The sequence below is a fragment of the Falco biarmicus genome, chromosome 14 (assembly GCF_023638135.1).
Source record: "Falco biarmicus isolate bFalBia1 chromosome 14, bFalBia1.pri, whole genome shotgun sequence".
NCBI lineage: Eukaryota > Metazoa > Chordata > Aves > Falconiformes > Falconidae > Falco > Falco biarmicus.
Window position 1 is genome coordinate 19,079,161 of NC_079301.1, and position 24,971 is coordinate 19,104,131.

Here is a 24,971-nt window from a genome sequence, read left to right on the forward strand (position 1 = left end):
CCTTATTTTTTCCCATAAAACCTGCTGATTATTTCCCAAATGCCTTCATTTCATGAAAAAGTCTTGTTATTTTAAGTGTAGATTTTTCCATTAATTTATTTACAACCATCTTTGCTAAGCTGAAAATTTACGCTGAGCTTGAGTTACATAAAATCAATACATCAAGAAGAATATCAAAATATTCACAGAGCTAAAATCTAGAGTAGTGTAGTTACAAAAAACGTTTTCTCCATGACATTTCACTTGCCCTTGGGCAAAAATGATTCATTTTGACATGACAAAATTTAACACCTCTTTTCCTTGCTTTTGTGTTACTCGAGACCATGATAAAAATAGGTACAAGGAGACTAGTTGATGAGGAAAGAAAAACATTCTATTTAATCACAATATATACATCCAAAATAGAAACTACAAAGCTGCATTTCAAAATACATTCACAATGCCACTCTGCCACGGTTAATGTGCCAGATGCAAAGTTCTTGCAAGCTACTGGCAAAAAGGAAATGCCGGCCACGGACAACTTGCTGAGAGGCCTCTGGTGAGAGGAAGACTAGAAGGGCAGCAGGGTATGCAGAGGCAGGAGACCACCCCAGGCAGCTGGAGCTCTGCAGCTACCCTTCACATTCCTTCACTCCCTACTTACTCTCCCACCGGCTCCCAACATCTCCTGTGCTCCAGTCTGATTTTGACCTTTCTTTCCTGACCCGCGGTGCCAGGCTAACGTGAGACTGTTTCCTATGTCATTATTTCATATTGAAGTGTTTTGCACGCAAGGCATTTCAAAGGTGCGATTCGGCTCGTTAGCAAGGCAACCATATCTTACATTTGGGCAAGCACTTTAGTTTATATTGCACTGAAACTGCCCTTTCACAGAGAAACTTGCCTGAGGTCACTGAGGAAGCCTGTGGGAAAGCTAGGAAAACAGCCCCTGGTTGCAAAATCTCACTAGCTGTAGGACCATCACTTCTCTCTTTCACCTTAAAGCAGAAAGAAATTAATACATTGAATTCCTCATTGTTATCCTCCTCAGGTTGCTTCATTTTCTGCTTCAAATACTCCTGTCTTTCTTTAGACTTGCCTTGGATCTCCATTTTCCTTATGTTAGAGATGTGTTATCACCAGTGTCACCAGAGTAAAGCTCTCATTCTGGGACTGTGCTGCCGGTGACTTGGAGCAATTCTACATCAAGTACAAAGTGTACCACTTGCAGGGGAATATGAATAATACCATGCTGCTGCTTTAGTACAACTACATCTCTGCACAGAAAAAAAAAATGGCACAAGAAACAGTAAAAAAAATAAAAATATCTCCTTTTCCTTCTGTCAGCGTTCCCAGAACTTAATGGAATTCAAGGATACCGAATATAAATGATTAAATAAAAAGGCAAATGAAGTTTCTTCTTAGTCAAAATCAAATATAGCATCAGTTTGGGATCTTCCATGTCCTCTGTTAGGGAATTAGTACTTAACATTTACCACCTCCAAAGTGCTGTCCGTCAGTTGCCTTATTACCCTGACACTTGCCAGCCCTGTGGATGGTCTCCATCACCTTGGTGCAGGAAGTTTCCTAATTCTAATGGACACATTCAGCCTTTCAATGGCACAAACAGTAGGTTATTTCAGTTTTTTCCTCCCTGCCAGTGAGCGCAGCGGCAGCAATCCTTCAATCCATTCATTGGCAGCCGACATCATCTCCTGCCAAAAAGCCACCTCCTCTTGTGTGGAATCCATCCAGTCCACAGAGATCCCATAACTCAAACCTGAAAAGAACAAGAGAACTACAATTTTGGAAGCTACACAAAGAGTTTCTACTCCATGCAAAAATACTCAATGGGATGTAACTGTTGCAGGCAGTGGCTTAACATAAAAGGTGCTGACTTCCCCCCAGCAAGTTGCCCCCTGAACACCTCCCGTTCTTCTGCTCATGCCCTCCATTTTACAGCAGACTTCAGAATGAAGTCAACGTAAAAGCCACAAAATGCAAGAACCCTAAACATAACCTGTCAAGGAAAATAATATCGGGCTCAAGCTCTTTCTGCATCTTTCAGAATGGTAAAGAAGGTCTAAAAGGCTTGGGTTTCCCCTTAAAAAGATTTTCTTGTGGACAAGGTGGGATATTTGTCAAAATTCTCTTACTCTGCAATTCACTTGTACAGGAATCAAACTGATAGTGGACAACGTGTGCATTAATTCCAAGTCGATTATCCAACCAAATTTTCATGTGGCAACTACTTGTCATCGAGATAAAATTTGGATCTAAATTTGGATTGCAGCTTATCTTGGGGTTGGTGTTTTTATATCTTGCTTATAGGCTTGTTCTTGTTGCCCCTTCCAACCGGATAGTTCGCAACCCTCCTGGTGACACGTTACAGATTGAAAACAGAGAACACACAAGCAAATCCAATCAGCATGGGTGCACCTGCAAGGCAGACCTTCCAGCTGCTACGAGCCTCTTCCCAATACCCTCAAGGAACAGTTATCATTTATCGCAACATTCTGAAGTCCTCCGTTTGCCTTTCATCTCTCAGAGATCTCTCTTGCTTAACAATAAATAGTTTAGAAAACTTTATAGATATCCCACCCACAAAACCACCCAGATGAAGACATTATCTGTCAAAGCCTAGGCATGGGGTACACTGAAAGCCAGGACAGGATGTTTAGAGAGGGACAAACCTCAACTCTGGACAGCTGGACAATGGGAGATGGTCCCATCTGCACTTTACAACTTGGCTGAAAAACACTGGAATTTTCCTGACTTCAAGGATGAGTAACCCCATTGAAGTAAAACACTTCCAGCTAAGCACAGGGCTAAAGTCCTTCTCTGAACAGGAACCTTATGCCATCAGCTCCCAGGGACAGTAGTCTCAGTACCGATAACCTACCAGATCAACGAGCGTAGCTCGCCCTGTTTTTCAAGCATTAATTACTCCCGCTACTGAAGCATTTGAAGGGAGGAGGTGATTGGACAGAATCACTGGGTGGTGCTGTCCCACATGGCATTCAGGTTCAGCTATGAGCACTCTTCCCTGGGAGGAGTAGCAACATATGTTGACTTTTAAGGCAGCCAGTTTTCCTGGAACAGCAGGAAAGCTCCTTGATGGACCCAAGGAGCTTCTTGAATTTTGCCAGACCTCACAACCAATGCTGGCAGAAAATGTGGGAATAGAGGGTTGCTATCATGGTACCAGGGCCCCCTCCACACAAGACACAGTGCAAGTACCCAGACTGCCACCAGTTACTGAGACTCTCCATCCTTGGTTTCTACCTGAGAGGAAAATGCTCTGCAACTTCCCATTGTATCTGGTGGCTCAGCAATACCGTAACTATTCATCCAATGGAAAGGAAATCACGCACCTGTCCCAAGGCCTAGCCTGATTCCTCCAAGGAAATGGTTGGTAAGCTTTTCATGATCCCACACAGTCAGTTCAACACAAGCATCCTTTAGATCCTCGGTATGAAAGCCATCGTACACAATGGTGTGATTGAAAACAGGGTTTGTGTCTCGTTTTATGACTCTGGTCTTCTGGTAACTCTTCTTACTGGTGTCTGGAAGCACATAGCTTTGAGAGGAGAAAAAATACAGCATGTAGTATCGAGTATCACCTGAGATTTGAATTGTTCCACAAAGTTCCTCAGTCTAAACAAGCTTCAGTTCTGAAGGAGGAATTGGATAAGAGATCTCAGTAGATCTAATGGGGAATGTTCATAATTCCTGGATGAAACTTTTTCTGGCCAAGAAAATCCATTTTAATAGCAAACATTTTCAGAAAGGAGGGTACTTGCTTAAAATCTGCTGCTTTTGGCAATGTTTTTGCAAACTGACATTTTACACTGAAAAAAGGACATTATTTTCACATATTTCTGTTTTCATAAATTTTCATTATTTAAACGACTAAGAGGGCATTTCAAAATGGTCAGTTAGGCTTCTGAACAGTGAACCTTTCTGCAGGATAACTCTGTAAGGATTCAGAAATGTACCAAAAACATGGTGAGCACTTCAAAGGGCTGAAAAAAAATCTTAAAATACTCTTAAAAGATTTTTAATGTTCTGAAAAATTTGCAGCACTGTCTCCCATATAACAGGCAAAACCGATGTTGCAGGCTGCAGAAAATGCACATACTAAATTCTGGAGAAGAGCAAAGAGGATCCAACCATCTGTATATCAGTTCTGGCAAGTCCCTAACAAATTCCCAAACTTTGCATGCAAACCCATATCAAGGCAAAATTCACAACTCCGCGTGAACACGCTGGGCTGAGGTATTCATCTCACTCAGATGTTATTGAGGCAAATCACTGAGTGAGTCACAGGCACTGATTGACCAAGAGCTTTATCACAGCAAGGGTTTTCTTAATTTGGCCACAAGTGAGTAACAAGGGCAATTTTCTCCTGCAGAGCCCAGTGCAACATGAAGGCTTTACAGCATGGCGGCACAGCTAGGTGAGTCTGAGAAGAGGGAAGAAAACCTACTGCTTTGCGGCGGCACAGCCCCAGGATCAAAGCCAACACTTACCATTTCACAAATGAGTCAACTCCAGAAGGACGCAACTGCAGCAGGTCCTTGACGTCTTTGACCCAAATGTGAACTTCGCCAGAGGGAGGATTCTTGGGACCTGCCATTTAGGAGAAGAGAAAAACTGTCACGCTAGTCTTTACAACAGCTAGCAAAATGACAGGCTTCTCCTCCAGGGACCTGAGGGAGCAGCGCCATGACTTCTCTGCGTACTCACTCCTGCTGCCCTGCACCCCTCTGCCTGGCTGCCCCAGCACCACCAGCCCCGTCACACTCGCAGCTGCAGAGAGCTCCTGACACAGTGCGCTGGTGTTGCTTTGAAACAGGGAAGGAGAAGGAACTGCCGGGCAAACCCAGCCTTGTGCCGCCCCTCAGTAAGAAGGGCTGCGTGTTGCTGCTGCTACACTGCAGCACCCTACAGTGCCCACAGTGCTCGTACCCGCTGATGAGTTTGAGGCCGCTGAGCCCTTCTTCTTTCCCCAACACTTTCCCAACAAATGCAGATGTGAACATCAGACGCAGGCTGAGGATAGTGCTACCAAGCACTGCTCGTTGTGCCTTTGTGCTGATCTCTACCATCCTGCTCTAATGACTTTACTCTTTACCCAGCCCTTAAACAGATGAGGCATCGCAAGCTGCATGTCTACATATGGGCAATACTTCTTAATGCACGGAACACATTTTACCTAGGCTTCCCGGAGGGACATACTTAATAGACAAACTCATCACTCCTCGATGATCCACACCGTTAACAGCAGAAAGGCTCTGAAACAGAAAGTTATGACTGACTAAACGAGGGATTGTGTAAATATGGCAAGGCAAACAGCTTTTGAGTTCAATGGAGGGGCACAAATGGACAAACTCTGGTTTTGCATGGCTGGGGCAGCCCATTCTCAGGGCAGCTCCTTTCTTTGTGGCTTTCTTCTCAAACTCAGTCTGTCGGAACCAAAACTTGAGGATTCAGAGCAAGGCTGCCCTTCCAGACGTGTTCAGCTGGACATAATCAAGCATCTTAGTTTTGAAAGACAAATGTCCTTTCTTTTTTGAAAAGGGATCTCAAATTAGACCTCTGAACCCAGAAGCATGCAGGAAGCTGTACAGGCTTTACAAAAAGTGGCACCCGAATATTCACCTCTCAAGGTATGTTCAACTGCATCACCTAGGACTCTGCTGCCTGTTTTTAAGGGGTGTCTTTATGTGAGCAGAGAAAGAGGCAAAATCACATCAGAGTTTTTACTGATTAGTGTCAGATCACATTTATGAAAGCATCCCTACAGATCAGTCACCAAGTAACGCCCCAGAAGGCCTGTGTTCAGAGCACTGAACAAGCCCAGGGCTTGTGGGTGTTTTATCACTCTACCCTAGGTAAAATGCAGGTTGTTCTGCTCCACTACACCCAAAGACCTCAGAGGAGTCAGGAAGGACTTCTGCCACCCCTGAAGGCTTCAAGGCTGGGCTAGGAAGCAGGATAGCAGCTGAGATACACTTACTCGGGGCTTCAGTGGGTACCAGTTGAGTTTCCTGTTGCTCCAGTCCCAGCTGGCCAAGTCTATTTCGATCTCTCCTAAGAAACTGTTACGTCCCAGCGGATCATTGTGCCAAACAGAGAGATTTAATTTTTGGATCAGCAATACCATTTTCTCTATTTTATACTAGAGGAAGAAAGAGAAGTCAGGTTGTTCACATTGTGTTTCTGTTTCTTTCACAACTGCAAATAAACTACTCAAAAGCTTGAATAAGCTCTGAGACACTCACACCCCCTCGACACACACACTAATGGACTGGCCTCACTCTGAACATCTATTTTTTTGCCCTGCAGCAATAGTACTATGCTGACAAAGCTTTTCCGCTGAGCACAAGGAAACCTAGACTCCATTCATCACAGGGCAAAACCAATATTCTTTCAAGAATTATTAACACAGGCCGAGGCACGGTTAAATAATCCTCTAGGCTTTGATGAGTATGGAGACCCCATGCCTCGTGACTGTGTGCCAGGGAAGGGAAGAACCCCCCTCGCTCTGGCTGAAGGCAGGACATGCTGCAGGTCCCTCTCACCTGAAGATCACTGTGTGGTTTTGACGAAGAAATCTTGGGTGCCACATGGATGGGTGCAGCGAAACCTTTAACACCCCTGCCCTCACAAACCCAAGGGAAGAGCAGTGCAGTGTTGGTGGGAGGCAGGCGAAGAAGCCTGGCCAAGAAGGCAGGATCTTTCCAGACCTGACCTGGTACAGGTGCCTACTACAACATGGGTTTTCAGAGCATGTATTTATTCTTACCCGTAACACCTCATTGTAAATGGGATTCACTGTCCTCTTCTTCACTGAAGTTTTCCTCTTACCCATTCTAGCTTTGTCGGGAAGCAGGTAAGTTTTAACATACCTAGAAAAGAAAACAAACTCCAGCGGGATGTTGTTGCATATCACCAAGCTCTAATAAGCAGGCAACACCTGTGAATGGTGGCGTGGAACTATAGAGATGGAGTTGACTCTTTGAGGACAAAACTAACTAAGAGACCTGCTAGGATATTGACTTGCATGTGAAGTTATAAATCTCACCGGAGATGGGTGGATGCTACCAACACTCAGAACAGGCAGCTGTCTAGGCGGTATGGGAAGCCAGCAAGGCCATAAACCCATTTTCCGAGATGCCCACAACTATAGCATCTCTGTGCATTCAAGATCAAGATGAAATTAGAGAAGAGGAAAGAGGTAGAATGTCTTTAACTCTCTCTCTCAGGGTTCAAATCCAAGCTGCTTTTCATAATTTCTTAAACTAGAGATCACTAACCTCTGCACAACCACCATTGTGCCCCTAAAAGCACTTCGTTAGAGACCTCCTTTTCATACAGGCATGTGTATGCATCACCAGAGTTATTACCAAAGTGTGTCCACCATGGGGAGATCAAGGTTCACACAGATGCAAAGAGAACATATTCCAGTGATAACAGGAATTGTCTTTGTATTGATCAAAGCTTCCTCAGTCTTTTCAAATTTAAGTCTGGCAACATATTTACTGATGCCAGTGGCTCCAGAACCATCAGCTAGGAAAGTCCAGCAGTAAGCATGCACCGGAAGTCTGAAGGAAGGAAGGAACCATGACATTTAAAAACAGAAAATATAAGGAAAAAAAAAAGCAGCCTCCAGGACACAAAATTCAGCAACGTAGAAGTCTGAAGGCACCAAAGTGTCACTCACGGGTCAGATCTGCCTTTCTTCTCATCCACAATAGCCAAGTCCTTGCACTGGGACACATGAACCTGGAACTCCCGGTTCTTCTCATCATAGTCTAGAGCAAACTCCACGGTACCTTGGGCATCCACACTCCCAAAATCGCCACTGTAGACACTGAGCACACTACCACTCACCTGCAAGGGGGAAAAGTAAGGTCAGTGCCACTGAAATAGGCACCCACCCACCTGACTTGGTTTCTGGACAAAGACAACAGTCTGGGAAGCGCATTGCCAGAGAAATAATCTGCCATTTCTGTCCCTGTATCATGTTGTGTCCTTGACACAGAAATGGTCCACATCTGCAGCTCTGCTCAAACAAGCAAGGGTTGGGGAACCTAAACAAGCGTCTCACAAGGACGTGTTATCCTAGACCAGGAGGTAGAAGTGCTCTTCTCCTGCATGCTCCAGAAATGCAGAAGATACTTCACCCCTGAATCCCAAAACTTTGGGAAATAGATACTGGGGGAATCATACAAGTCTCTTCCCTTTCTCTATGCTTACAGCTGCCATCCTGACCCAGTCTCATCACTAAGAAAGAAATACATTAACAGAACGTGAACTATCCATATATGACCTTATTATTTCAGGCAGATATAATCACACAATTGTCAATCAATTTTTAAAACAGGCCAGTAAGAACCATATCAGACTAGAAATATAGGAAAACCTATTACCATCTTGTTCCTTTCTCACACTGTGCATGGAGCTGTACAAAACAGAAATAGATATAACCCCTGTCCTGAGGAGCCACTGTCCCACTGGAGACAGCCTGTGTGCACCTACCTGCACAGGAAAACAAGGGTTCTACAGATATAAATCAGGAGCGAGGCACCCAAGAGTCACTTGCTTTGCCAGAACAAACTGCCTTTGCCCACATGCCTTGGGCTTCTTTTTTCAAGGCTTTGTCTTTCACTGGTAGAAAGTGATGAAGCAGAAACAAAACACAGCTCCAGAAAAGTGAGAATTTTCTATTGCACCAATCACTCATGATTCCTGACAGGATAACATAAAAGCAAATGTTGTTTACAAAGCAAATAATTAACCCTCTTGGTACTTTTCTGTGGTACAGCCATGAACAATTATCAAAAAACCTTCCTAGTAATTAACCTAATTCTTCTCTTTCTGCCCCTACTTCCTTTGGCTCTGATTTTCCCTCTATTACAACCTACAGAAACCTGCTAAACATCTCCTCTTAGTCTCTGGAGCTGCATTTACCATCCATCCCATCAGGATACTCGCCCCAGCAGAGAATCCTGAACAAAATTTTTCAAGAATACCTGTGTGACTTGGGCACAAAAGGCTCATTCATAGCTCCCAGACTCTCCAGATAGAAGGACTCATATGCCCCAAAGTTCAAGGTGTTTTTTTAACATGTTTGTTACATTCATGACCTCTCCCTGTCAGCTTTACCTCACATATATTCTTTAAATCTCACATATACACCTTGGAGATACCTGTAACAGTAACACAGCAAATTCAAGCCTCCTCCCAAAACACTGTCTCTAAGGAATCTTCAAAAAACGCTCAACTACACACAATCAGCTCTTTTCAGCTTTCCTTAGAAGTTGAAGCTCTAAATCACGCTTTTGCTGTCCAGCTCCGAGTTCCCTTGAATTTGCCGATGAAGTGAAGGATGAGCTTGCAGAGGGCACCCGTCTGCAGTCCTGGCTCTTTTGCAGCTGGACCACAAACGTGTCACTTAACAACTGTGTGCATTTCCCCACCTAGAAAAAGTCCCCCCCCGTCTCCTGCATGCTGCCTGGCTTCAGAGCATCCGCACTTTGGAGTGGGGGCTGTCGCTGACTGTGAATTTATCTAACAATGATGCACTGGGTCTTTAATTTGAAACGGTACCTGGAAACACTCCTTTAACCCGAGTAAGTAATTAACTATCGCTGTTCTTTTAATAATGTACCATACAGAAACCAAAAGGATACTCTGGAGGCCACATCATCAGTATCAGCCTAAATGCAGTGTCACTGCATCCGGATGAGAAACCCTGTCTAGCGAGATGTACGCGTTAAATACCTACCGAGGAGACAGATGCCATGTCGGACGAGTGGCTGCCAATGCTAGGCGTCTTTTTGTGCTTGTTAAACTGGAAGCTGATTTCTGAAGCCGTGTCTGATTCAGTCTGCTCAGAAAATAACAAGCATCTTTAAGCTCTGCCTGAGCACTTTGCAACACTACAGAAAAAAACCCAATAGCTCAGCAGAGTCCCATTAAGCGGCGATCAGGTTAGGAGAGTGGAGGAGAGCGCAGGGAGTCTCCCCAGAGGCATTCCCTCCGATCGGCAGTGAACGTCATCATTAACTGCCTCCAAACAGAGCTGCATGCAGCTGCTGGGCTCTTGGAAAGGGCACAGAAGAGTGTGGTTTGAGACAGAGGGAAATACGAAACCTCCTCCAAAACAGAAGGGCTGGGCTGGATTACCGGGAGCTTTTTTCTTAAGGCTTTTCTCATTTATTTACGACAGAACCAAGGCGTGCTCTAAAGCAAGTGCTGTCAGTGTCCAGGAGAAACATTCCTATGAAACCAACTGCCATTCAGGGGATGCTATGAACATTATTCCAGCCATTTCTGGCATCTAGCCTACCTCAGACAACAGGAGAGGAGACGATCTGCTCAGCTCTTTGACTCTTTCAGGTTCAAGAAACTGATGGGGTATCAAATGAGGTTTATTGTACGCTGTAGGCACAAACACAAAAAGGCATCAAGACATCTTGTCAGAGTCAGGAAAATATAAGTCACATTTTTGTTTAAGGGCACAAAACAGGAGGAAAAGCGTGTAGGAGACACTGGACCACCACCTATATGCCCTGTTGCTGTCGTCTTGCCATTGAAGCTGACCCTCCCCAAGACAAAAACTGCTAACTAATATCTTAAAGCTATTTTCAATGTGGTTTTTGTTCAGTGTGTGGGAGTGTGCACACCCCCTCTAGTGGCTAATGTAATTCATTATTAGCCGAAGGACATGTATCTTTGCACCACTTTCTTTGTGTAGATTTAATTTAGACTAAAGCCATACAGATCTCCCTCCTTGTCAAAGAAACCAAACATGCTCACGTTTTCATCTCATAGCACACTGGCCTGTACAAAACAGCTGTAAAATATTTATACCTACAATTTTCACCATTGCACACACCTCTCCAATACCGTGCTAGACAAAGAGGTGGTCAATAGCAAGATATCTAAAAGAAAAAAGTCAAAAAAAGCTTTTGATCAGCTTAGAAAGATGGTTATTGGACTGCTTAAATGTCTAAATAAAACCTATTTGTTCTATCTTTATCTTTTATAAATAACTCCCTTGAATATGACTACCTCCATCCCAGAAGAACTTGTTTTTACAAGATACATGTGCATAAACATGCATGCACATATACATGCACATGTTTAGCATGTTATCCATGATGATACATTCTTCAGTGCTCAAAATGTCCAAAAGGTTCTTTAGCATTTTTTATAAGGTTTACCTTTTGTATGATTTACCTTTTATATGATGTACGATTAATTTGATAATTACTATTTTTATTTCCAAACACGAGCAAAGCATCAAGTCTAGCCTGCTCCACAGACTACTTGTTATACTGCCAACAAGTAAGTGTAACCCTGCGGAGGAGGGTTTCCAAGGGTGAAGTTTGTGGCTCTAAACGAGCTTTAATAAGGGGAGGCTAACATCTTGGTTGTCTGTGTGACAACCCCGTCACTGGACAGCAATGCACGTGGGACCTGAAGCTTCGAGCCACCATGCCGTGTGACACGCTGCTGCACCATGCGACGCAGCACGCACGTGGCATGAGGCTACCGGAGGGGTGGGCACAGCCACGGAGTGATGCAGCGTGTCCCAACCCAAGTTGCCCTCCATGTGCCCCGAAGGGGACTCTCCTCCCTCCCGTGACCAGGTGTCAGCTTGATCGTTTCCTCTGAGCGGCTTTACCCCTCCTCGGGCACTGCCTTCCCAGCCTTCTCACCTCGGTGCTGGCAGCCGCGGCCTCACTACTTTGCTTTTAGGCAAGCTCTTAGCTGTCTTCTTGGGCTTGCCAGTTGTCACCTTTTGGGGACTGAACCTGACTTTTTTGGCCGCAGAGGCTGCTTGTTGCCTTCCTTCAGCCTCCATCCTTGGCTGCAGCTTTCCTGGGCTTCTTGGTAGCACAGACAGGTTTCTTGGCCATGGGCTTCTTCAGGTTTGCTGCTGCTTTCTTGGTTGCCTTCTCCTTAGCTTTTGGTTTCCCAGGGAGAAACCGTCACCATAAAGCACGTCCCACCTGGTAGCTGGGGAGATCAGCCCAACGAACAGGGCCTGTGCTGGGCGAGGTGAGTGGCCCAGGCTGGGCACTGCACGCCCCGTGAGCGTGTGACACGAGTCTGCAGCACCGAGGTCTGGCACCTCCGATTAACCCACCGTGCAGGCTGCAGCTCCCACAGTACTCGGTGGGGGAAGAGGAGAGACAAGTACAAGCTTCTTGCCAACCCTTTGAAGCCACTGCTTTTTTTGCTGGAGACACTGAGTAACACGCCATCAATCTAGCTGCAATTTCCTGGCTCTGAATTTAATTTTAGGCACTATAAACTCTCTAATTTGATGATGAAGCAATATGTCATTTTCCTTGCCTGGTACATGCACAGAAGCACCAGGGATGCAGAATCCGGCATAATATATTACCTTCAGGGAACGTAAAAGAAAAAGGAGAAAGAAAAATGTTACTCACTCTCTGTGGTTGTGTAAATGTTCACCATGCTCTTTGCAAGATTAATGCTATTTGCTCGGGCCAATGCCTGAGCGGCGGGAGAATGATCCCCATCTTCCTCTGGAATACATGAAAAGCCAAATCAACACGGTAAATAAATAAACACAAATGGGCAGTGTGTCAACAAGCACGCGTGTGTGTGTGTCTCTCCTGGCTTGTTCGCTCTGTTTAGAGGACACTGCAGTTACATTACACAGGGCTGCTTTCAAATCATTAGTGCACTTTAATGTCTCTCCCTGAGAAAAACTCTTCACACTGTGATGGGAAATGTAAACACTGGATTAATCTGGTCCCTAAAACAGACCAGCACTTGCAAAGAGCTTCCAGTGAAACACAGCCATCTGCTAATATCATCCTGAAATGAATATAATAATAAGTCCAAAAACCTGAGAAATATAGGAATGATCTGGTATATAAAGGGAATATTTGCGTTAACCTGAAGTGCAACTCAGGATTTTCATAGAAATGTTATATGAGGTAGGAAATAAGGCAAAAAATGACACGGTTAAAAATCAGATGAGTCTATGCAAAATCCTCTCAAAGAGGTCTTACCCAGGTGCATGAGCACAGGAAATCTGGAAAAAGGAGAGAAGCAGCTCTCTCTTCCTAGGTCTTGGCATGGCAGAGGGCAGAGCTGTGGGCAGTTGGAGCCCACACGTAAAATGAATGCAACTAACAATAACTTTTGCTCACAGTAACGGTCACTACAAGAGCCCATCAAACCCAGAGGAAAAGGCTGCTAAAGTGGTGAAACTATTGACACCGTCATGGTTGAGAACATGGTATCAGAACCCAGAAAGATCAGACTCCTTGTTCAGTCCACTTTGGTCACAGTTTAATATCCAAATTCACTTGTGCATTCCCAAAAGACCCGAAATGTCATTTAAGCACTGACACCAGCAGCTATATCAAGACAGCCTAACGGCCAATGTATTTATTAAATGCTTTGCTTCACATTTTATTTCTTCTCTTTGTGTCAGACTTATCTCTACCACCACAAAGAATTCCCCCAGCCCCACATCTGAAGAAAGTACAGTCTTCCCAGTGAGTGAAATGAAGTAAGTTCCTATGACCTGCTGTAGGTAGCACTAAAGAAATAGAGGGATGTCCCGAGCTGGGGTGTTTGCAGGCAAGGCCTAGGGGCTGGTGGCAGGGAGGAAGGCAAGGGAACACGGCACTGCCCTCTTTTACACTTCGTACCACGCTACACAAGATTTGTTTCCAGAGCTGTTCACTAAACACATTCCACACATGCTAACTCTGCACAGACTGCACTATAGAATAAATGGACAAATGAAGAAAATATGCAAAATGCAGAAGGGTTAGGGAAGAAAACAGGCTTAGGGATGACACTCTACTGTGATTTCACAGGGTGCAGTTACAGCCCTCAGTACCTGAGTAAACAGCTGAGTCCATTCCCTGAACGACTTCTCTCTCTCTGGCTGGTTCACCGGGTGTTGGCTTGTCTGAAGACTCACACGTTTTTTCCGCAGGTAGCTCTCCATTTATTTCCATGTTGTCATGAGTGCCCAAATCAGATCTTTCCTCTTTCTCATCATCGTTTTCACCATCTGTAAGCACAGGCTCGATCAGTATCTGCACCCTGCTTGCCAGGGAAGTCGCTGTGTACTTGCGCTCTCCTGCCACGATAAACCTGTCTGTAGGCGTCTCTGGCTCAAACGTGCTGCCAGACACTTCTTCGGTAGGCGACTCGATTTTGACGGAAGGCGCTCGCACAGGCAATCTGGATTTCTTGGAGCAGCGCTGTGCCGCCTTCTCTTCCTCAGGCACCGGCAGCTTCCCGTTGCTTTCACTCAGTGAGTTATTTCTTGTAGCCAGGCTGCCTTTGCTCTTAGCATATGTGGATCGAGGAACGACAGAAAGTGAGCCCTTCCTCACAGGGGCTACGTAGCTTGGTTCTTCCTCGCTGGAAGACAAGGTTATTGTCCTTTTGTAAGGGGTTCTTGTTTTGGTGAGGACACCAGGTTTTTCTTCACTGTTCTGGCCTTGTCCAGACTGCACAGAGGGCGAGCGGCACAGCTTGAACTGCCGACCCTCTGCCTCCGCCCAGCTTGGGTCCTCCAGCACATTTCTCACTGTCGCAGAGTCTGCGCCCTTCTCCCAGAAGTTCTTCAAGTTTTTGAAGTGTTCACGATTGAGGCCGATATCCTCCTCTTTGTGGCTCATCGATGAGATGGTATAGTTCACACCTTGCTTCACAGCCTGACTGCTTTCTCCCTCTGCGGTCAGAGGCTTGGGGCTCACCAGCAGCTCCCTCTTTGCAAGGCTGTTCTCTGCCAGCCCCATGTGATTCACAAACTGCTCGGATCTGGGGAAAGTTCTGCTTGGTTTCCTCTTAACTGGTAACTTGCTGGGCGCATAATTATCTTCGGGTGGAGTTTTTGGCCCCACTGTGGTGCCAGTGGCTCCATGAACAGCTTCTCCTCCAGCTGTACTGCTGGGCTGAGGCACAGCATCCTCTGAAAGCTTGGGGGGCAGTGGAGATGCTCCGTGACCTACAACAACAACAGATGCTCACAGCCTGGGCCATCACATCATATCGTATTTCCCTGGAAGACTGGGCTGCAGCTTCTCAAAGAGAAACCAGGGGCAGTTTCCAGAAACCATCCGTGTGTTCCTGATTCTTCCCCATTTCCATCTGAAGCAAGCCCTGAAAACCCCAGCCTGAAAACCTGAAAACGGGAAAAATCCACTGAGCTCTAAACTGCGGCTGTGAGCTGGGGATTTGTTTGCAGCTTTGCTTTCAGTTTGACAGCTTTCCTACTGGCTATTTGCTACGTACCAAAAATACACTATATATTCAAGGCAGGACAGAGGAGGTAACTTGGATCTATGGATTAAGGAGCTGTGAGCCAAGTACTCAGTTCAAGTCATACTAAGAGCCAGGAGACATTTCAAGTCATTGGATTTGTTTTTTCTTGGTCCCTGCTACCTTGGGCGTAATTCATACAAATGTTGGCAGCCCGTTTTCGCATGCCAAGGTAAGAAATACTGTTTGTTATTCATTTGTACACACACAAAATAGCATCTTGTCTCTTGGTGTTTGATGTTGAAAAACAAAACCACCAATGGCTCACTGAACAAAACCCTTACCTTTTCTAGACAAATGCAAGCTGTTTGTTGCAGCCACAAATGGACTTGTTCCAGTGTCACTCTCTGAAGAAGAGACATCATGTATACTGGATCTCTGAATGGAAAACAAACACTATCAGTGTATATAAACTGAAAAGACTGGAAAAATCTATTTTATTCAAGCACAGACACCAGGGCAGGCAGTCTGTGGAGCCCCTGCCAGCAGGTACAGACTATGTGAAGGTCCAAGGAATAAAGGTGCAGAGGCTGTGCCTGTACTACCTTGTGTGACGCAGACAGCGGGGCAGGAAGTCTTGGCTTCAGTTTTGGCAAGATTTTACGCTCCTCTGTGGTATCAAGAGCAGATGTGCTGGATCTGGGGGGGAGGAGAAACAGCTGAGGGAGATCAGTGGTAGTGATGTACCTGGTAGGGTGATCATGCAGTCTTCAGCACCATCTCAGCTCTGCTCATCTACTTTGCTACTTTGATCTACTGACCCAGCCCAATATAAGGCTGCCCAGAGCTGCTGCCTTCATTTATTTTCCCCATTACTGCTTGCAGGGAAGGGAAACATGTTAAATGACCAGAACATGGAGTAAGGATGAGTCTCCCACTGCAGCCAGCACAGAACTTGCTCAGTAAAAATAATAGTGCCAACTTCTAGGTTTAGTCAGACTTTCCCCTTCTGGGAGAAAACCATAAGGGGAAAGCACAGGAACCAGCAGTGCCAGAAGAGCCCAAGAGCCTTGCAGGAGGGAGATGCAGTGCCAGGCTATGGCCCAGGAAGGAACCGGCCACACCTCCCAGTTCAGGCCAAAGGCAAAACCAGATTGATGTAGGATTTAGAAACTACAGGAATGACTATGACAACAATAGTTAAGGCAAAACTATAGTAGAGGATATAAATCTTTATGCTTGGAATAGAAGTTAATTAATAATTGCCTGGTAAATAAATGGAAGAAACACATATCTCAGGTGGTTTACTTGACTGTTTCTACCATCTTTGGGAGTGGAGTGTCTAGTGGTGGCTGCTCTCCAGATGGAGAGCAGCAGTCAAGCTGGTAAGATTTCATATGGGAATGCTTTGTGCTTAGAGCTGAATGAGGAAAACAAAGCAAGGTTTTCAGGATTTAATCAACCCCCAGAAAAACCATTAAGACCATTGCTGTGCCAGTAAAGCAGGAGCATCTCAGGCTTGTTGACTCTGGATCCTTCATTAAGCAACACCCAGTGACCAGCTGTAAGAGATGTGGAAGTGTTGTCAAGGCCCATATTTAATATTTAACTGGAGCAATCACCACCTGTGAAGAATAATTCCTCATTCTGCTGACAAAATAAAATGCAAATGAGATGGGCGCAACAATAAATGAATATGTGAATATTTTAACGGCTTCTCCATAGTCCACGAATATGGAGTGAGGTCACTGATTTGCTCGTTGGAGCGCTTTTAGTGGGTGTTTCTGCTCAGTCAGCACAACGTGAAAACCTACCAAGCCTTGATGGAGAGTGCTGAGCACTGGACATAGAGGTTGGCACCAGCAGGAAATGAGCGGTTTCCTCAAACAGTTCATTTTGTTAACATTGCTCCATGGCAAAAATTAAACAAATACAACCATAATTGCCTTGAAAAACTAACCAGAATATCCTGACATTACAGACAGCTTCCATTTTACTGACCTCTTATCAAATCATGCAGGAAAAGACCTTTCTGGGATAAGCACATTAGCACTTAGCTATTAGGGGAGGATTGATACTCTGACAATTCCTGGAAAAAAGATTTTAAAAATATCCTATACAACCTATTACTTATACAGCCTTGGAAACTCAGTTAAAAACCAGGATTTAATGGGTAGCATTCAATTTTCATTAGAAGTAAGAGCAGCAGCCAGAGCATTGCGCAAGCAGTGGTGGTTACCTCTCCTCTCCCGCGCCAGCAGCGTGCTCAGGGAAGGGAGGACTCGGGGCAGCTCTGCTTCCCAGACCCGTTCGGATGTGCTCGTTGGCCTCATCTGTAATATAGCAAAGACAATTGAGAAATGACATTTCATTAAACTTGTCATGATCGGTGTGTTTTGTTTGGGGAAAGAAAAGGCCCATGGGTCCAAGAGGCCAAAGCGAACTGCCTAATGTCTGGCTCATGCCAGGAGCTGTCACATCACTGGAAACCTTTGCAGGACACTGCCACAGCTGTCAATAAAGTTAATCCGTTCCAGGATTTAAATTCAGCCGTTTCCTGTTTTGACTCAAGTCATTGGATCTTGGCAAACAAAGGAGGAGGCCAATACAGTTAATTAAGAGATCCCTGTTATTTTTACTGGCACAAGGCTCAGCTATGTCTTTTAAGCTCTCAAAGACCCTAAAGAAAAAACAATAGAAGACGGTAACCTTTAGAGCAGCGTGCCAGGGTGTAAAGTTGCATTAGACATTTGCTGGCAAACAGGCTCTCTTGCTTCTGCAAAACCAAAACGATTAAACTCTCCAACAGCAACAAAAAACGAAGCGTAGTCTCGTCTGCAGTTTCTGCACACACTTATGCAATGCAGCTAGGTCTGTTTTAAAGAGTAAATCTACCCGTTCCAAAACCCGCCAAATCTCTTTAGGATATATTTCATTACACAACATAATAGAATCAGAGGTTCAGAGGATTCAGCTGTGACATTAAATAGTATAGCCTCACTTAAAACGGCACTAAACCCCAGAGCACAGCAGTCCTACAGCAGGCCTTGGTATCAGTGTCACACCAACGTTGCCCCTGTGGTACCATCCAGCAGCAGGTGATGGGGATGGAGCTTCATTCCCCCTTGCCTGTGCATCCCCATGGAGACAAATGCTGCAGTCCCAACAATTCCTGCTGGCGAAGCGCCTGGCCCTGTGGTGCAGAGGACCACGGCAGGCGCTGCTTGGGGCTGTCTGCGTCAGGACCATGTGCTTGGCACACACACGGGATGGCAGCTGGGTGGCCCCGTGGTTCCCACAGCAGCGGGAAGCAGCGGACTCGCTCCTGGCGGAAGACAGGACCCTGGCTGTGTAAGAACAAGCCGGTTTTAGAGAGCAAGTTTCTGAGAGAGTGACTGCGTTTTGCCCATGCAAACGTTCATGTGCAAAAAGCATCACTGAACATTGTTTCGGGAGAGACAAGCTGTGACACGTGGGCCACATCACATGCAGGCATGCGAAGGCACGCTGAGGAGCATTTATACAGTGAGCCACGTCCTCCTGCCCCAGACCCCGGGGAGGGAGGTGCCAGCAGGTAGCTGCTCTGGAAGCAGAGGAACCAAACACACAGCTCCCACATGTTCCCTCTGCCTGTCATGGTTGAAAAGACCTTGACAGCCGAAGACCGCACTTCTTTCTCACCTCACTTCCAAAGGCACTGTGTCAGGCTTGCCTTTCACTGACACGTCCCCCTCAGGGACAGCTCCCCGCGCCCGGCTGGCAGAGGCAGCGGGAGCTGTTTGCTTCCTCCCATCCGAATCACTGCCCTTCAAAACGGCTCAGCCCACTGACACAGCTATACCTGGCTTCTATAACCACAAACAAATAGGCTATTAGTATGTTATAATCCATCAAGACAAGAAAAATGCTTTTGCTAACTTCAGGATGAGACAGAATAAGAAGCAAATTCCAACAAAAATTAGTAGTGGCCTGACCAGTTTAACTTGTCCATACATATATTTGTACACATATGTATACGGCCACTCCTGCTCTAACACTTCAGTTGCTTTACTCATTTCCTATCACTCTAAACCAAAGACACCGCACGCTCGGGGAAAGCATGGCCAACCGTGCCATTGGGGCTGACTTGCCTCAGCAGGTAGATAAAATGGTCCCTTTCCCACCCAATTGTTAGCTTTCATCCACTGCACACAAGCTCAAGAAGAAGTTATCACCAAATTTATCCACCTGCACTGCCCTGTGGGCTGTAGTTTCAATATAGGGTATCTATCCATTTTATAGATTTACATTACTGCTGGTTACTAACGTTTTCTACTATAATCAATACCAACTGTGAAGACCCTTAGGGATCCACACAGCTCTCCCTTCTGAAGGTGAAAACCCTCCTCCAGAAAAGGTCACTGGGCATTTTCCTGTGCAGGCACCGATTTCCACCCCTCCTCAGCCCGTTTACCATGCAACGGGAATGCCAGCAATTATCTCAGCAGGGATTTTCCATGCAGGAATTTTCTTATTTCACTCCCCAACGCAGTCATCAAAGACTTAAATCAGGATTACCAGCCCTGGACTCACAAACACATCACACTGATTTGGCTAAAAGAACATGCACCCCTTCACCGCCTTGAATGCCAGGAGAAGGTGAACGACTACGATCTTTTCAGGAGAAGAAAAAAAGGTGTCACGGTGGCAAGTAAAGGCCCTTATCTCACCTACTGCAGACTGAACGTGAGCTGCACGGCCAAACTGTTCATAAAGGGGCCTTATCCTTGTTCCCTGATGGGCCAAGCGCTGCTCTCACCAGTGCAATACTCTTGCTGACAAGTCCATCATGTGAAGGGGGAAATCTATATGGTAACCACTGCAGGAGCTGAGTGTGCAACAGGCAACAGCAAGAAGAAAATGTTAGCTGCAGAATCCTGATCCTCAACCAGTGCTGTAAAATGGCAGTGGGAAAAATAAGAGGAAGGACTAGTCATGTGTTATACTTGTGCTTTATCAAAATGAGTCTGAGAATAGAAAAAGAGAAAGGAAAGAAAAAAGTTGAAAAAGAAACAGAGGGCTAAATCTAAACGTAATTACTATAGTAATTTAATAACATTTGCTTCTTCCTTCTTAAAACAGCATTAGTCAAGTAATGCACATGCAAAGACATAACTTACATATTACTACTATATTAATAAGGAGGTTATTTTAGATGATAATGTGAGACCACATCTCATACATGCACATCAGCAAAGTTAAATCTAAAACCAACAGTACTTCAAATCTTGCTTTCCTGAAATGGGCAGCAAGCTAAGGGTGCTGATGCCTGTGGCAAGGCAAAAGGCAGACGAATCCAATTCACTGCTGGCTGCTAACGGGGCTGCAGACAACAGAGCATTTGTCTGACCTGGGCCCTAGCAGAGGGGCTGCTGAAGCGTCTGTCTCTTCACCCAAAGAGGGTGTAAGCACAAATGCATGTCCTCAAAGAGCAGAATATGCTCTGCAGAAATGGATATACTCTGCAGAAATGGCCATGCAACTCTATCGAGCTGGAAAAGGTTTCATATGTTTTAGCATTCTGGAGGGATGATAAAATAGTAAATTCAATGACATCATGAATCCTTAATACCAAGGATAAAAGCAACTTCATATGAAATATGATGGGTCGGTTCTGCATCAGAGGCTCCAATGAATCTATGCTAAGTTATGAGAGCTGTCAGGGGTAAGTAAAAAGCAAAAAGAAAATGAGGCTCTGGGTTAGCGAAGTCCCTAGCCAGCGTTTAGCTTTGAGAACGTGTCTATGTAATGTGGAGCTAAGAGGGGTACACTAAACCCAGGCAATTAACGTTACAGAGATAGCCTGGCCCGCGAGGCCCACCAAGCACAGGAGTGATCTATAGCGCTGCTACCCCACGGCAGGAATGGGTAGCTGGGCCCAGGAAAGAGCTGAACTGAACTGGTGGAGATGACATTGGAGTTTTGGACAGATGGAAGACAACCCTTTAACGGACAGTAGTCTTTGCTCCAAAAGAACACAGCCGTTATAGGGTCCTTATATTAGGGACCATGGTAGAGTGTGCCCAGAGCTGTGGATCAGGGCCATGGCTGCCCCAGAGCAGCAGCAGCAGCCAGTCCCTCACCAGCCATGTCTGGGTATCTGTGATTACCCACCCTGACAAATAATCAAGGAGGAGACTGAGCTGCAGTTCCGCGGTCCTGCTGTGGAGTGGTTGGCCTGTCTTCATGTTGAGGACTGGATATGAATCATCCCCGGTTCTGCTTTGCACAAATGTTCAGCACAAAGTGCCAGCTCCAGGCTGGTTACATTTGGACTCAAAGCACAGCCCTGCTCATTTCACACGGGGCTGATCACTTCTCTTCGCTGAACTGAGCCGACAGATCTGATTTGATCTGTTTTACATACCACCGTGAGAGTTCATCTGCACTCCAAACAACACACAAAACATCTGCCTTGAACTAGCACACGGTCCCAGAAACACCCTTGCTAAGGCACAGCAGCCTGGGTATCGTTCAGACTTGGCCCCAAAGCCCTTTTTACTTTGAAAACCACATCGGGCCTTGGCATTATACCCATGTAAAAAGCTAGGCATGGACTCTCTCAAGTGAGCAAATATTTGCTCTCCCTTTACAGAGATGTGACAGAGCCTACCACCCCAGAGGCCTGCAAGAGCAGCTGCCCGGCTGGTTCTGTCAGACCACTCTAGGAATCAGGGCAGGGGGGGTGCCTGACCCACACATAGCAGTTTGATGCCAAAGATTGCCGCACATCATCCCCTTCCCTTTTTTGCTTCTATGACAAGAAATGCTGCCAGTGACCTCTGACAAATGGATGTTTCGGAAGAAAGAAGCTGAAGCGGGGAAAAGGCATTTACTGCACACAGCCGGTAAACAGCTTTTGCCTTGGTCCTCTGCCACACTGTAGTATTTTCTTGGGCCCTGATTTTGGTAATTGTGTATTTTCTTCTAGTACTGAAAGATTAGCTAAGAATCCCCTTATCACAACACACTGGCTGGCCCCCAACAGACTCCCAGTACAGGGAGCCCCCCATACCTGACCACTTTTTTCTGGTCCATCAACTTGTTTTCTTGAGACGCACACCAACATACTTACTTTCTAGTTTGCCTTTTTTCCTTCTAATCGATGCCCGAAGTAGATCCGGCCCCTCTAAGTCTTCCTGAAATCGCTTTGCCTTCACTTCAGAAAACCATTCACCTGTCACAAACTTCTTCTTCTTTTCATCCTTGATGGAGCCTTGTATCCGCCTGAAAATCAGTGAGAACATTACAGACCAAAAAGATCTCGCAGGTTTTGACATCCCCTGAGCTACCTTCATAACAACTGTCCGTACAGTTCACACGTCTTATATTATGAAGGATCCAGAGATTATTCTCTGCAATCCCAAGGGCCAAAAGGGCATTAAAACAAAAGCTGATTTATTCTTTATCTGAAATGGGAACAGCACCTTGTAAACACGTGCTTTCAACTCTTCCGAATTTTCCAAATCCAAATCAGTCACCTGGCAATGAGATTTGTCTATTTGCTTTGCAGCCCTGAGCGTTCAGGAAGGGATGGGGCTGTTTGCAGGTGTTGCACTTCTCCATTTTATTTGTCTATTAATCTCTTTACGAGCGGCAAAGCCTTTTGGATCAAATCTGATGCAAACCATGGAAATAAATCATGTTATTTAGGTGAGCAACACGACCCTACAGCCTTCTCCTTGGACACTGCTCCTCTCCCTGCTCCTCCTGCCATGCCAATTTTGGCACTCAAACAGTTAGTTCTCCTTCCTGAGCACAGCTTCTCCTACTGTAACTCACTTGGGCACACCCAGGGCTGGTTTCTGGCACCTAAACCTGTCAGCGCTCTGTCTGCCAGCCTGTACTTTTAACCCTCCTCTGGTTATTTTGGTTTTATACCAAGGCTTGCTGCATTAGCTGCCTTTCAGCTGGCACTGCCTCCCACACCTCACCGCAGTTCAGGGTTCCTAAAAGAGCTGAGAGGCCAGAAGAAACTCCCACCACTGTCCAGTTCTCAGCAAGAAGAGGGGGCAAAACCCCAGATAACTACTGGAGCCCATAAGGGTCAAGCTGGGGGGCCCAGCAGGACTGACAGCCAGGGAGCTGGCAGATCCCATCTACATCAGGGCTGCATCTGCCCCTGTGAGGGTCTTGAGGTGCTGGGCCAGAGGAGATGTAGGAACATATTTTAGTCTTTTTGAGACCGTATCAGTGTGCTGCCATTGCCCTCATTTCACCCCGCAGGCAGGTTGTGCTGGAGCCATACATCCACACTTGCACCAAAGGTCTTTCCACATATAGCCATATCGACAGCAAGGGGCAACGGCACCCCCCTAGTCAGGATCTAACTCACTTTGCTCCCAAACGAAAGCCTTCTGTGCAACAGCTTTTGAAGAGAAGTGAAACAAAACTGAAATAATCCAAACCAAAATCTTTTCCCCAAACCTCCGCTGCAGAGCAGAAATTTTACAGCATTTCAGAAACAGAAAAGAAAAAAAAAAAGATAAAACCTTTTCAAAACCTTGTTTCAATTTAGAGGAGATGTAAGAGCATGCAGGCACATATGCCCCAGGTCCATGCTGCTTGCATGCCACCGCCAGTTCTGTTTCCCCAGCTCCCACCCCTGAGCAGAGGCCAGGGCACGTAGGCTTCCCAGAGCCTGCTGCAAAGCTGCCCACCCCCCCTTCAAGCCTTGAGTATCCCTTCTACACGGGGCTTACTCTTTTTTGGCTCAACGGCAAGTCAAAGACTCACATCCTTAACAGGGGTAAACTCACACAGTGCCATCCACGCTCACTGAACTACTAATTTCTTGCCATGGAGAGCTCAGTGCCAGCTTCCTGAGCCTGGTGCATACTGTCAGCCCAGATGGTCTAATGGCTGGCATTTAAAAAGTGACAGCAGCAACAAGCAATCCCGATCAACCAGAGCTGAGCTCCAGGATGGCCAGTGGCAAGTCAGCTGAACTGAGAGTGGTTTCCTGGCTCTGAAACGGCTTCCCGCAAACCTTTGGCACATCACATAGCATCTCACTGCCCCTCTCTGCCTGCACGACGGATGCTGCACACACACCCCACCTCAAAGAGCACCGGAGGGATACAAAACAGAGACAGGGATGAAAGTCTCATTTTAAAACACTCTATGGGATTTTTGAGCTACTGCGTGAGGAAAACAAGGTAGAAGCTACTCCCTTGCTTGAACCTCTGACACTGAGAAATCGGCACCTTCCTCCATAGAGCAGGAAAGGGATGATTTCCCTTGGCGTCTCTGAGGGCTGCTGATTAAGAGTCCAGCCCTGCAACCCTGCAGAGGGGACAGCAGCGACAACAGGATGGCTGAGAAAGCAGGAGGTGAAATGAAAAGATCTGTCAGGATCTGAGCAAGAAGGGACAACACTGCTACAGCCTGCATCTCTCCTTGCTGCACACACACACACACACTCTCCTCTCTAAAAGAAGCAAAAAAAAAATCTCCCCCAGGGGAAGCTCCTGCTGTCATTGCACACTCCCTCACCTGATGCGATCCCCATCTTTCTTCTTCAGCTCTGCATCTCTCTGCAGAACCTTCATCAGCTTTTCATACTCCTCCTCAGTCAGGAAGCTCAAGTCCAACATCTTCCCTGCAACCTTCTTCAGTTCTTCAGACAGCTGAAGCAGTGACACACCAGGAACTAATCCAGCCCAGGCTGC

General features: G+C 46.0%; 1 protein-coding gene across 2 annotated transcripts; it reads right to left on the minus strand.

Moving 5' to 3' along the window:
* Window positions 1-351: 351 nt before the first annotated feature.
* Window positions 352-24,929, minus strand: LOC130158686 (synaptotagmin-like protein 2). 2 transcript variants are annotated; one of them, XM_056359566.1, is made up of 16 exons: window positions 24,796-24,929; window positions 22,376-22,527; window positions 17,501-17,594; window positions 15,867-15,960; window positions 15,606-15,699; window positions 13,886-15,007; window positions 12,453-12,551; window positions 10,340-10,431; window positions 9,776-9,877; window positions 7,709-7,878; window positions 6,791-6,893; window positions 6,002-6,163; window positions 5,198-5,276; window positions 4,512-4,611; window positions 3,354-3,559; window positions 352-1,759 (listed from the first exon to the last, which is right to left on the minus strand). In XM_056359566.1, the coding sequence occupies exons 1-16, from the start codon at window positions 24,894-24,896 to the stop codon at window positions 1,614-1,616; spliced, it is 2,916 nt and encodes a 971-aa protein (XP_056215541.1). In that variant the 5' UTR covers window positions 24,897-24,929; the 3' UTR covers window positions 352-1,613. The 2 variants fall into 2 exon arrangements, with proteins under 2 accessions (XP_056215541.1, XP_056215542.1); XM_056359567.1 differs by lacking the exons at window positions 22,376-22,527; window positions 24,796-24,929 and having other exon boundaries at window positions 15,867-15,980; window positions 17,501-17,518.
* Window positions 24,930-24,971: the final 42 nt, after the last annotated feature.

Excerpts from the sequence above, each read along its gene's own strand:
- LOC130158686 (XM_056359566.1), bottom strand. The coding sequence starts at position 24,896 with ATGTTGGACTTGAGCTTCCTGACTGAGGAGGAGTATGAAAAGCTGATG. Across the intron at positions 17,595-22,375 it reads GAAAAAAGGCAAACTAGAAA|ATGAGGCCAACGAGCACATC; the intron begins GTAAGTATGTTG and ends GCTATATTACAG. Across the intron at positions 6,894-7,708 it reads AAGAAAGGCAGATCTGACCC|GTATGTTAAAACTTACCTGC; the intron begins GTGAGTGACACT and ends TTTCTTTTCTAG.